This window comes from Dipodomys merriami, unplaced genomic scaffold (genome assembly GCF_024711535.1).
Source record: "Dipodomys merriami isolate MVZ:Mamm:240054 unplaced genomic scaffold, mDipMer1.0.p SCAF_35, whole genome shotgun sequence".
NCBI lineage: Eukaryota > Metazoa > Chordata > Mammalia > Rodentia > Heteromyidae > Dipodomys > Dipodomys merriami.
In genome coordinates, this window is record NW_027205048.1 from 14,831,730 (window position 1) to 14,845,336 (window position 13,607).

The 13,607-nt window shown below is 43.3% G+C and overlaps 1 protein-coding gene across 2 annotated transcripts in view; it reads right to left on the reverse strand.

Moving 5' to 3' along the window:
• Positions 1–469: 469 nt before the first annotated feature.
• Tex36 (testis expressed 36) overlaps positions 470–13,607 on the reverse strand; it is a 37,452-nt gene continuing 24,314 nt past the window's right edge. For both annotated transcript variants that reach the window (XM_069988279.1, XM_069988280.1), the window contains 4 exons: positions 13,321–13,458; positions 7,163–7,294; positions 6,389–6,469; positions 470–1,914 (listed from right to left, as the gene is read on the reverse strand). In XM_069988279.1, the coding sequence (XP_069844380.1) occupies positions 1,606–1,914; positions 6,389–6,469; positions 7,163–7,294; positions 13,321–13,371 (573 nt within the window). In that variant the 5' untranslated portion in view covers positions 13,372–13,458 and the 3' untranslated portion in view covers positions 470–1,605. The remainder of the gene's footprint in view (positions 1,915–6,388; positions 6,470–7,162; positions 7,295–13,320; positions 13,459–13,607) is intronic.

Below are 13,607 nucleotides of genomic sequence, written 5' to 3' on the forward strand. Positions count from 1 at the left end.
GATATGATCTGCACTAATGTTAAAATTATATCTACCTGTGTGCTGTGCCATAAGATGGAGGGGAGCATAAATGTTAGGGGTAACTTGAAATTGTCACTTTTGCAAAGGATTGCTTTACATAGAAAATAGGGAAATGAATCAAGTGGAAACTTAATTTTTATTTTAAATGATTTATTTATTAGAAGTTTAGCCCAGGGAAAGAAAATCCAAGATTTATATAAAGAAATCAATAGCTTGTTCACACACTAGCCCAAACCATCCTAAAAGTACTTTCAAGTAAATAACCTTCAAAGTAACAACAACATTTCAAAATATGCTGAAATAAGCATAGAAAAAATATAGGCCTAAATGAGGAAAATTATATGCTTTACTTGAAGAATATAAAGACTTGAATAAATGGAGAGCTGTACCATAGTATAAAGTTGTTAATTTTCCCATAAATTAATACATAATTTGGGTGACAGTTTTCAACATACTGTTAGTGTATATTTTTTTAACTTGAGAAGCTAATTCTAATACTCAGAGCTATCATGCCCAAGAATAAACAAGAACTTTGGCCTTGAAAAAAAATGGTATTACTGCTCAATTGGTGATGAAGGAAGATGTAAGTGAACACTGCCTAAAAAAAGATACTTACCTGGTAATTGGAGACATGTGAAATAAAGAAATAGCAAAACATGAGCTTCTGCATTTGAGGGTTTGTGTGTGTGTGTGTCTGTGTGTCTGTGTGTCTGTGTCTGTGTGTCTGTGTGTGTGTGTGTGTGTGTGTGTGTGTGTGTGTGTTGTTGTTGTTGTTGTTGTTGTTATTTGATTTTGTTTAGGTCCTTAAATTTTCAGAAGGTAATGTGAACAGAGAAAAACAAACTCACTCACATAGTTTTTTCAACAGTAATTGGCTGCACATTTGAAGGGTGTATTCTGTCCAACCAAACACTAAGCTAATAGCTCTCCAGTGCTTGTTCCTGATATACATGCACACATGCCCCAAGATGGCTGATCCCAAAAGTTCACAGAGCATCATGCCTAGCCCAAAAGGTCATGAGCAATATAAATTCTAATCAATAGGAAAGTTATTTTTTAAAACACAGTGCATTTATCCTTGAGGATGCAGTGTAACTGTGTTGTTTTTTCAAAGTTTGTCTCTCAGTCTATTTATACTGATGCTGCAACAACTCCAAAATATGTGATAAAATATCAAAAGAAACTTAGAGAATGTCATGTCCTTTGAGACATTGATTATGTCCACAGTCTTATGCATGTATGCCCGTACATGTGATTGTGCACGCACAGAACAGAAACAACTTTTAGGAACAGGATAAAGATCAGAGATGAGGTGGAACAAGAGGACGTTTTGCTTTCTCTGTATTCTTTGTAACTTAAAGTTGAAAATGAAGAAGATAATTTTTTAAACTCCCCTAAAGGTGACAGTCTTAAAAGGTTCTTTTGACATGTCTATTGCTTCCCATGCCTTTATTTTATAAGGAGTTGAATGCTTTCCAACCTTATGAGAAGTCATAAAAGTATTTTGCAGATTAAATCATAGTGCTAGACCAGAAAACATTTACTTTTAGAATGTCTGATGAAATACTAATATTATAAAACTTATCAAGAATCTTCTGGGAGGATTTTTGGCAAAATAGCCTTTTGGTCGGCACCCAATCTTACTTTTGATTTTCGTTTTAATAACTCTGCACAGCTTGTCTCTGGAATAAATTTAAGAGCACTCCACCTCTCACTGTAACATCTCGGGAAGCGTCTGAAGCTGGAGATCACCACAGCCTCTGTGCACACACCTGGTATTGGCTTATTTGGAAAGCCATCAAGACAAGATGGAATGTAGTCACAAGCCCAGAGATTGAAATTTCTAGAAACATGTTGCCCTTTGTCTGCAGAAATCTTCTTACGACCCAGGCCCTGGAGAAGAATGAAAATATTTAAGGTCACATAGCTTTGAGGTTTTTGACTACATGGCATGTATACATTCATAAATACACCATATGACAACTCTTACATAAAGCCCCCTTTAGCAACTTGTTAATTGTCATAAAGAGACAAAACAATCTGTTGATGTCCTTTATTGTTCTCATGCCTTCCAGTGTCACCCCAGGGACTGAACTGTGAGGGACATGGAAGGCAAAGCCAGAGAAAGCCAAACCAAGAAGAACATCTTCACCCACCTCAGCTCCTAGGACCCAGGGTAAGTCCCCATCCCTGGCACCCTCCCCACCCCTCAGCAGACACATGGCTCTTTAACTAAGAAACCAGGAAAGTGATTCTTGCCCAGACCCCTGGCTCCTGGGAAGGAAGAAGGACTCAGGATTCTACCCTTAGGCCTGCCCTTAACTCTAGGCACTTAACATGCAAACCTGAGAATCACTGTGTATTCAAACTTATACATTTGAAAAATGCAAAATAAAATATAAGTGAACACAAAGGGCCAAAGGAAACATACAGTGGATTACACTGACTCTGTGTCAATGAAATACGGCTCATGAAGGTCAAGAGGTTTTAGTCGGGTTCATGACTTGAGGAGAGTTTTTAAAGGTATTACAGTTGGCCCTCTGAATCTTTGGATTCAACCAACCCTGATTCAACTATCCCTGGATCAAACAAATGTTTTTCAAAAATAACATCTGTAAAGCCTAACAACTATGGTTCACACCCGTAATTCTAGCTATATGACATGCAGAGACCAGGAGGATCACAGTTCAAGACCAGTTGGGAAAAACAGTTCAGGGACTTCATCTCAACCAGCAGTTGGGCTCAGTAGTTACACCTGTCTTCTCAAGTATATGAGAAGCTGAGATCAGGATTGTAGTTCAAATTATCTAGGCAAAAGTGTTTTCAAGGGCACAGATGCACTCAAAAGCTGGGCACAGTGACAAGTACCTGTCATCTCAGACACAGAGGGAGGTAGAAACAGGAGGACCAAAGAGCGAGGCAGGTCTGGTAGGGAGCACCAGCAAAGGCAACACCATCTTTCCTTACTTTCTCACTCATGCTTTCTATCCCCTTGTTAGCATCCTTCTCCACAGCAACTGAATTATACAGTTACATACAAAAATATCAGGCATCTGCACTCATCATATTCCTCTCCTTTCCCTTCCTCTTCTCCCTCTGCATCTCCTCCCCTCCATGCTCTTATAGCTAAATTCTGTTACCTATACTATTCTTACTCTTCTAAACCTCAAGAGTGCTATTTTAAAAAAAAGAACACCCTGCCTATATAATGTGATTGGTTTTGTAGATAATGTTACCAATAGTATCTTTTTTTATTTTTTTATTTTTGGTCGGTCATGGGGCTTGAACTCTGGGCCTGAGCACTGTCCCTCAGCTCTTCAGCTCAAGGTGAGCACTCTACCACTTGAGCCACAGCACCACTTCCGGTTTTCTGGTGGTTTATTGGAGATAAGGGTTTCACAGCTTTTCCTGCCCAGGCTGGCTTTGAACTGTGATCTGCCACCGGCGCCCAGCTACCAATAATAACTAAACTGTTCATAAATATCTGGCTGGGTTTTGAATTGGTGAATTTATTAGAACTGAGATAGACTCTCACACCAGCAGTGAAAAACAGTTCAATCAACCCAGCTAACACTCAGTCCTACAAGAATACACAGAATAAAATGGAAAGACTTCTGGTTGACAAAATCTGAAACCACAGTCTTCAACAAATGCAGAAACCCCAACATAGAAATACAAAAAAGCAAGGAAACAGCACCTCCATAAATCAGCAATTACATGATGAAGCATCAGAATGATAGTGAAGTGGAAGAAGCCTCATTCTGAGCTCAAAGGAATGCTGATAAGAAATATTAAATGAAATGAAAGAGGACATTTATGTACAACTCCATGAATTCAAAGAGAATACAGCAAACTACTAAAGGAATTCAACAGGAATATCAAATAAATACAAATCAACAGCTAAATGAATTCAATGAGAATATAGCTAACCAGCTAAAAGAGATCAAAGAAGACACATATAAACAAATAAATGAAGTAAAGAAGTCAATTCAATATACATATATATATGCTCTAACTAAAGCATGAGTTACACAGAGGTGGATTTTACTAGTGTCACTCCTTTGAACAATCAGTTGTTTGAGAAAATGAACACCAGAAAGCTGAAACATGCCTTGTCTGAAGTGGGGTAGAGTTGAAGAGGACAGGGGCAGATATATGGAGAGAGGAATGGTGGGGAAATCCAATCATAACAATTAATGTGGAAAGGGAACCAGTGCCTTGAAACCATCTATTTCAGCCAGGGTGAGAGGGATGGGGGGAGGAGGGAAGGATGTGATGGAAGGGGTGACATTGATCAAATGTATTGTACTAACAAATTGACATGTCCAATTGAAATCCTTTTGTTCAACTACTTAAAGGTTTTTAGAAAATCAATTCAAGGCATGAAAACAGATCTCAATAAAGAAATAGAAATCTTGAAGGAAAAAAAATGAAGTCCTGGGTATGAAAATTCAAATGGAAAGCCTCTCCAGAAAAGTAGATGATATGAAAGAATTTCAGGGCTTGAAGATAGAATGGACACAGTAGAAAAAGTAAATGAAAATACAGAGAAAATATCAAAGAAATATGAAAAAAATGAAGGAAGTCAGGAATCTATTTAAAAGACCAAACATATACACAATGGGTATATATGAAGGAGAGGACAGGCTAGCTGAGGCTCAACTCATTACTAGCAGAAGCATCCCCTACTGTGAAAGAGATAAGCGCTTTTAGGTGTAAGAGGTTTTCAGAACAATCTATAGACCAGAGTAGAAAACCATCTAACTGCTATATATTGTAGTTAAAATAATAAGCACAGAGAAAAATAAAGAATATTGAAACCTTCAGGAAAGAAAAGTATGTCACTTATAATACAGAAACCCATCAGAATAATAGCCTATTTCTCAGAAGACACTGTAATGGCAAAGAAGGCTTTGGTTTTTATATTACAAGCATTTAAAGTTAAAAATAAAAACCTGCCCAGCCAGAATATTCTACTCAGTGAAGTTATCATTTGTAATAGAAGGACAAATAAAAGTCTTTAACAAGGAACAAAAACCAAAACAACTTATCACAACTAGACCAGCACTGAAGAAGATACTCAAAAACATCCTGTACACAAATCAATGTAGACATGAAAAAGTAGAAAAACTAAATCCTATCAGGTAAGTAGATAAGTATGATAGAAGAAAATTATCCAACACAAAAAATTTGATGGGGAGAGGAATGGTAGGAACAACTACGTACCTTGCAATTTTAAGTTGAAATGGACTCAATCCTCCAATCAAAAGACTTAGGATGGCAAGTTGGATCAAATCATAAGACCTATCAGTTGTATACAAGAAATACATTTACCTGACCAAAATAAGCATTAGTTTAGGTTGAAAGGCTGAAAATAAAAATGTCTTCCAAGCAAATTAATCCTGAAAGCAGGCAGAAGTAGTTATACTCTCATATCTGACAAAGTAAATTTCAAAGAGAAATTACTTAGAATAGACGAAGAACGTCACTTCATCATGTTAATAAAAGAAACTCTCCATGAGGCAGGCAGGACAGCAGGCACTGGTAGTTCACACCTGTAATCCTAGCTACTCAGAAGGCTGAGATCTAAGGCCCACAGTTGGAAGTTAGTCCAGACTAGAAAGTTAATGAGACTCTTCTTCTCTTAGCCACCAAAAAGCTAGAAATGTAGCTGTGGCTCAGGTGGTAGAGCACTCACTAGCCTTGAGGGAAAAAGCTTAAGAGATAGTGTTTATGCCCAAGTTCACAAAAAAGAAAAGAAAAGAAAAAAAAAACAGAACAATTCTTAACATTTATCTACCACGTGTTGGTGCATTCCACTTCATTAAATAAACATTACTGGACTTAAAGAAAAAAAATGAAGAAAAGAGAAAATAAAGAACATTTTTAAATTTACCATAATATAAAACTTACCATAACTAAAAAGCTCAATATTAGACACAAAACAGATGGCCTAAAAACTGTAACCATATTAAAAATTCATAGCATTCTCTTAATTCTTTTAGTTAAAATAGTTAAAAATTAAACAAACTATTTAGAAGCAAATGAGTCCTTAATTAGGAAAAACCCTCGAAATGTAGCCAAGGCAAAAGCCTGAAGAATATTCATAGTTTCATAAATTTATTAACACAATTTTTAAGTATTTGAACTAAACTTCAAGTGAAGGAAAAAAAAGAAGAGCAAACTAAAGGTGTTTCTTGGGGGTCACCAGGATTGTTTTTAATCAATTAGATAAAATTTTAGACACACATATCAGTAAAATATACAGAAAGGGACGTCGACCAGGTGAACAGATTTTATATTCAGCCCTACTTTGTCGGGGTGGGCTGTAGCCCCACCCCCTAATAATTTGAAAATAAATACTCACAGTGTCAAAATAGTATCCAGTGTTCTCGAAACTGTGGCGATTGTCGTGCATGGAGAAGGGGAAGCTGTTATTGACCGCTTGCTGGAGAAGAAGGGAAGGAGAGATGAAAAGGCACTCCTGGGTCTGCCCTGTGCCTTTAGAAAGGAGGACAATGACTGGGGGGAGGGGAGATGGACCAGGTGACCTCCCAGGGGGTCGATAAACCCATCACCCACGGGAGCACACAGGGCAGGACACAGTTGCCAAAAGCAGTGTGCCTGTCAGCTCAGACTTTGAAATGTACCACTTTCTAACTTTGAAACTTAGCCACTTTTCCTTATTCCTTCCTTCAAAAAGACTTCCTTTGGAAACAAGGATGGACTATTGCGTGGGCTCACAGAACCTAAAGTCAGCCCTGTGCACCAACTGGTGTGTGTGTGTGTGTGTGTGTGTGTGTGTGTGTGTGTGTGTGTGTGTGTGTGTGTGTGTGTGTGTGTGTGTGTGTGTGCAAATCCTGGCCCCAGGTCCAGACTGAGTCTGGCAGGTGGTGAGACATAGGCTGCTCCCACCACATGAGGCCAGAAGTTGTCTTTGAACGGATCCAGAGCAGCACGTGTGCCCGTGGGGAGCCGAGCCCTTTGTCCGTACCAGGAAGCCTCACTCACTGACCTGGACAGGCCCAGAGACGGACAATGGGCAGTGCTTTCCGGGAAACGTGGTCCCACCGATATGTCACAGTGCCACCCCTGTGGAGACACTCAGGATCCTGCAACTGTGCTCTGGGCTTGCACTCACCTTCTCCCGGATTTTGAATATTGGTGGCAGTTTACTCTCCAATTGCCCGATCAAATGTGGACAGTGGGGCTCTTTTAACATCCCACTGGTAATAGATTCTGGTGTCTTCTGTGTTAATCCAATGTGAGGAAACTGAGGGGGAAAAAAGCACATGCCTGATTAGAACCAGGCTCGGCTGAGCTGCTGAGCCAAGGGCTTCCTCTGATGGTGAGTAAATTTGGGAGTAATTTGGGGGCTTCTGGAGTGCCGTGGGAGGGGTGTCATCTTTGCCATTTCCAAGTAATCTTTCCAAGATACAAACATTGTGATGATCCACAGCCTTTACTGCGGCTGTTTGGGGCCACCCAGCGGTGCCTGAGGAGGCCCGGAAAGGTTTCCACCAATGGTGAGAACAAGCGGACTTCCTGGGAGAAGACAGATGTGTTGTCTGTGGTCTTCTTCTGGCCAGTGCCTGGATCTACCTCATGTTCGGCAGGACAGGGTGACCTCCAGCCCAGCAGGTAAGAGAAGGTCCCCAAGACCAGGGGAAGAGGGGAAGCAGGAGGGTCCCACTGACCCCTCCGCCAGGACATGACACAGGGAAGGGCAGGAAAAGCCCATGAAGGGGCCAGGAAGGGATGGCGCAAAAACAAGGAGGACAAGAAAGGTTGAGTCTTCCTCAATAAGGAAAGGAAGGAAACGGAGCTGGAAAGAGTGAAATGGACCTGGCAAGTCCTCAGCTGACCCTTTGGGCAACACTGGGGCGTGAGATGGCACTCAGAGTTGTTCCGGATTGGGCTGAGAGGACCTGGCTTTTCTGTGATGGATCAGTGCTTGGATGGAATCCTGCGCTGTCCCAGGTGACCTCGATGAGGTGACCTTGAGGAGGCAGATCTCTTCCTTGGACAGTGGGGACCACACTCTCAGCAGCTGGAGCAATGTGACCCTTATTCCTGAGGCCAAGGTGTCTGGTACCGGAGGCCCACGGGAACTCACTCCAATTGTATTTAAATAACACCCCTGAAAAGCTACCCAGACAAAGTAAGCTTTGAAGTAGAGCTCTCTAGAAGAAGAAAATGAGTATAAATTAAAACTCGATTCTTGGTGAGGTTACCCACAAAAGGAGAAGACTCTCATATTGGGGCTACAGCCCAGGCTCTTCATTCAGGAGACCCAATGTCAGGAACTTCGGCCCCCTTATCTATAAAGTGGGAATAATCATAACTACCTGACAGGGTGGGTTTGATTTTCAAAGCAAGCACAACATAATAAGTGTGGGAAGATTCTACTTGCTCACTGCTCTCCCCTTCTTTCTTCCCAAACCCACTGACATCGCCTTAGGTCAATCTTCCTTCTTTCCCTCTTGTAGTATGATGACATTGGCAAACTCTACAATTCACAATCAAACTATATATCCAGCTAGCTGCAGATTGGTGTCTGCCCAAGAGTGTGCTTAGTGAATTATCATTTGTATAAAAAGGCTGTGAGATTATTTTACAAATGTTATATGGGGAAGGGCATTCTCTGTGGCCATGAGGAGCTAGAAGACACAGAGCAATGGTAGATCTATTAAAGAGGAACGAGGCAAAAAGACATATATAACCAGCACTATTTATGTGAATAAGTCTATGCACCCAAAACAATAGATGATATACAAGAGCACATTGAGATAAAAGTCCAAGAACAGCCATTAAAACCACTGAAATGGATGCCTGAGGATGAGGAGAAAACAAATGAAGATTGAGAACTATGCAAATACCACACAAGCCCACGTGTGTTTATGGGTGTTTTCCCAGAGGATATGTGGTGGACTGGCCAATCCCGAGGAGGGGCACCAGGGAAGGAGAAACTTTCTTTCCATCCACAACCACTTTGTGCCACCTAAGTATCAACTGTATTGTTTTTCCACAAGAAAACGAGGGGAAAAAAGAATGATAAGGAAGCAAATGTTCCTGAAATCCTACCATCTTTTGCACTCTTTGTGCCTACACAAATGTACATCCACATGGATGATGATTTTTGTGCTACAGTATCACCTCATGGGTAATAGGATAAAAAAGGATTAATAATTTTTAGAGTTCACATTGACTTATCAATGTCAGCTTCTTGTCAACTCTACTGCCAAGCCAGATACCAATGCTGGCAACTGAGTCCCTGTATGATCACACCCAAACACAGGTATATGCAGATGGGGACCAATATTGCCTTTCAGAAAAAACCTGGACACAGGCTTGGGATGTGGCTTAGTGGTAGAGTGCTGTCTAGCATGCATGAAGCCCTGGGTTCAATTCCTTGGTACCACATGAACAATAAAGAAATTAAAACTGAAATGTAAACAAAACCTAGATTCTATGTCACCTATGCTTTGCACCTTGACTTTTACTCACTTAACAGTAAACCCTAGAAATCTGCCAATGAATATATATATATATATATATAAAACATTCTGTATTATATTTTTGATTGTTTCTAAATAATACGTAACATTCTGTATTATACTTTTGTTTCTGAATTTTTTTTGTCAGTTGTGGGGCTTGAACTCTGGGCCTGGGCACTGTCCCTCAGCTCTTCAGCTCAAGGAAAGTGCTCTACCACTTGAGCCACAGCACCACTTCTGGTTTTCTGGTGGTTTATTGGAGATAAGAGTCTCATGGACTTTCCTGCCTGAGCTGGCTTTGATCCACAATCCTCAGATCTGAGCCTCCTGAGTAGCTAGGATTACAGGCGTGAGCCACTGGTGCCCAGCCTCTAAATGATTTTTTGTAGTAAACATAAATTATACAAGGACTCAAGGTCACACCCACCCCTCCCCCTGTGTCTTGCCCCTCCCCCCTTCCCTCCCAACTGTGGGAATCCGGGCAGGGGAGCAGCTGCTCCCTGAACACTGCCTGTGAGTTCATTTTTAGTCTCCAAGTCTATGGACCAAACTGCTGTTTTCAAAAAAAATAAAAACTGTAGCATTTTAATTTCACTCTTTAAAAAAATCTATTTAATGGCTATCACATGATAGCTGTGAAGTAAACCCTTCTGTTAGATATCGTAACCATGAAATACTGCTTTTTAACTGGTTGGTAGTGAAATTTTTGCTGCGTGCAATCACTCCGTGACCGAAATATTAAATAGGAAAATGAAACTGTGGAGAAAAAGACTTTCCTGCCTGGCCACAGCCAGATGACATCCAGCCAGGTCAACCGCAGAACGGCGGTCACTCTAATGCGCAATGACTGTCTTCCCAAATGGGCGGCCGCTGAGTCAAAGCCAACAGTGTCTTTCATGTTCCCACCTCATCTACAAGTGACTTTGGGAAATTCATGCTCAGTACTATCCTTTTATGCCCTCAGGGCGAACAGCAGGAAGGGGGTGCACCGGACTCAACTCAAACCTGGGGGAACATTTGCCCCAAGCCTGGGACTGCACGCCACACTCCCAGTGGGAGGATGATATGAAAACCTCCCTAGGACACAAAGTAGATTCTCTCCCCCATTCTCTCCCTCCTCAGCCCCTTCCTCCTCCTCCTCCTCCTCCTCCTCCTTCTTATCAGTTGTGAGGCTTGAACTCAGGTCCTGGGAGCTCTGTCCCGGATCTCTTCTGCTCAAGGCGAGTATTCTACCTCTTTGAGCCACAGCAGCAATTCTTGTTTTCTGGTGGTTAATTGGAGATAAGAGTCTCACGGATTTTGATCCTCAGATCTCAGCCTCCTTAGTAGCTAGGACTTCAGGCAGGCATCACCAGCACCCAGCTCTAACTTCTTGTTTTATGAAAACCAATGTGCAGATGTGAAAATGCTTCCCTGGGCTCCCGGGCAGCTGCATTGCCTACATGACCCACTGAGCGAGGGCACAATGCCATTGGCAGGGCTTCTGGAAAGGTAGTTTCCTGATCCAAAGGGGCAGACTCAATAGACAGATGCTTCCCATCTTCTTGTTCTTTGAGCTTCCTCCCACTTCCATGCACTGGTTATGGGCTCACATGTGTACAAAATATACCTGTGTTATAGATAGCAAGTGCAGACAAGTTAACTATGAGACCTATACTTTATTTACTTTTTTTAAATTTTTGGGGGGTCCGGTTGTGGGGCCTGAACTCTGGGCCTGGGCGCTGTCCCTCAGCTCTTCAGCTCAAGGCTAGTGCTCTACCACTTGAGCCACAGCACCACTTCCGGCTTTTTTCTTTTTGCTTATGTGGTGCTGAGGAATTGAACCCAGGGCCTCTGGCATGCAAGGCAAGCACTCTACCACTGAGCTACCTTCCCAGCCTGGGACCTATACTTTATGCTGCACACTTCTAACTGAAAAAAAAATTCATCAAGCCCCATAATAGCATTCCAATCTTACGTTATGCTCCCATTTTATAAGAAAATAAACTGAGACCAGAGATTAGTTCTTTAGTACTGGGTCTTGAAATCAGGGTCTCATGCTCTCAGTTGGCATGAGCGAGGGGGGAGAGAAAGAGAAAGACAGAGAGAGAGAGAGAGAGAGAGAGAGAGAGAGAGAGAGAGAGAGAGGACGACGGAGGGAGGGAGGGAGGGAGGGAGAATATGCTTGTGCTGGTCCTGGGGCTGGTCCTGGAGGGCCAGGCTCAGAGCTTGAGCACTGTCTGGAGCTTTTGTGCTCAAAACCAGGGCTCTACCATTTGAGCCACAGCTCCATTTCTGGCTTTTTTTTTTTAGTAGTTAATTGGAGATAAGTGTCTCATGGACTTTCTGGCCCAGGCTAGATTCAAACTGCGCTCTTCAGACCTCAGCCTCTTGAGTAGCTAAGAGTATAGGTGTGGGCCACTGGCGCCCAGCTTAGTTGGCTTTTTTGCTAGAGGTTGGTGCTCTACCAGCTGAGCACAGCTGCATGTCAAGCTTTTTGCTGGTTAATATACTTTTCTGTCAAGTTTGGTCCTCAGATTTCAGCCTCCTGAGTGGCTAGGATGAAAGGCTTGAGTCAACCCCCTACCCCACCCCCACCACCGCTGCCCCATTTCTCAGTCTTAACCTGAGGTTATGTCTGAAAGTATGTGTAGTTTTTTTGGGGGGGAGAGGGTTTGTGTGTGTTTTTTGCCGGTCATGGGGCCTGAACTCTGGGCCTGAGCGCTGTCCCTCAGCTCTTCAGCTCAAGGCTAGCACTCGAGCCAGTGTGACACTGCTGGCTTTTTCTGCTTATGTGGTGCTGAGAAATCAAACCCAGGGCTTCATGCATGCAAGGCAAGCACTCTACCACTGAGCCACCTTCCCAGCCCCGAGTGTGTGCATTTTTTAATGTCCTAAAGACCTGAATTTGCCGACGTCTTTTCCACTTTTTCTGTTTCCAGTTAGACAAACAAAGCTTTGATGGCTCTGCCTCTGGTGGTGCGAGTGCGCGGCGCAGGCCCGGGCCGCTGCGGAGACCTCCCCGGCCACTGCTTTTGTGGATGAGTTGCAGACTGTCAGTGCACGAAGCACAGAACCGGAGCGCAAATAAGAGAAGTTCTTGGGACAACAAGGTTGAGACTTCACATACTGGAGACCCTGAAAATTATACCTCAGTAGGTTTTGTAAGGGATATGGGGGGGGGCATTTGAGCTGAGGACTCCGGGGGACAAGCTGGGCAGCACCGTGTGCCAATGTCTTAATGAGAGGAGGGGGGAGCCTGGGGAAGCGTGAGGGGCCAGGGCCGGAGCAGAGAAGCCGTGCACTCCCAGACACGGCCCATTCCAGGCAGGTCGGGCTCAGGGAATCCGTTTACAGGCTGGGAGGAATGTGTTTAGAGGTCTTTATCCAGTGATCATTCCTTAAGCAAATATTTACTGAGCATGCACCATGCACCAATGCTACTCTAGACACCAGGGAGATATCCCTGAGTGGAAAAGACAAAGGTACCAGTCTTTGTGGATCTTATACTCTAGGGAGAAAAATAAGGCACACAATAGAGCAAGACAGACATTGTGTGCGTAGATGGGGGGAGAGGAAGCGGGGCCAGAATGCCCGCTGCCTAGTCGGCATCTCTCAGGAGCCAGCGTGCACAGCGCTTACATCCATCTGGTCCTCCCAGGGATGCCGGAAATGCCAGACACAGGGAAGGCGCTGGGACAAAGGGAAGGGACGGGTCAAAGGCCATGCTGCCCTGGGAAGTAGAGGGGACGGGACCTCAGCCCTGGGCTCTTCGAAAACCATATGGCATGAAAAAGCTCCCAGAGGGCACCAGCGTCCTTACCCATCTTCCATCCTTGTCTAGAGCAGGCTTGAAACGCCTCCCTTTGGCCATTCTCTCCAGGAAGCTGAGGTGGCTGAAGGCAGCTCCCTCACTTCTCCAGGCTCTCCAAAGCTGGGGAAGAATCACCGCTCTGCACTCCTGGGGAAAGAGGCCGAATGCCCATTGTTGCCACGGAATGGGAGCCCACCATCACAATGGGCAGAGGAGCCTTCTGAGGCTCTGGGGGTTCCTTCTGCGGGTGCTTGGCTGCTGAGACTCCCCTAGCATGTGAGCTAGAGGGCCACCAG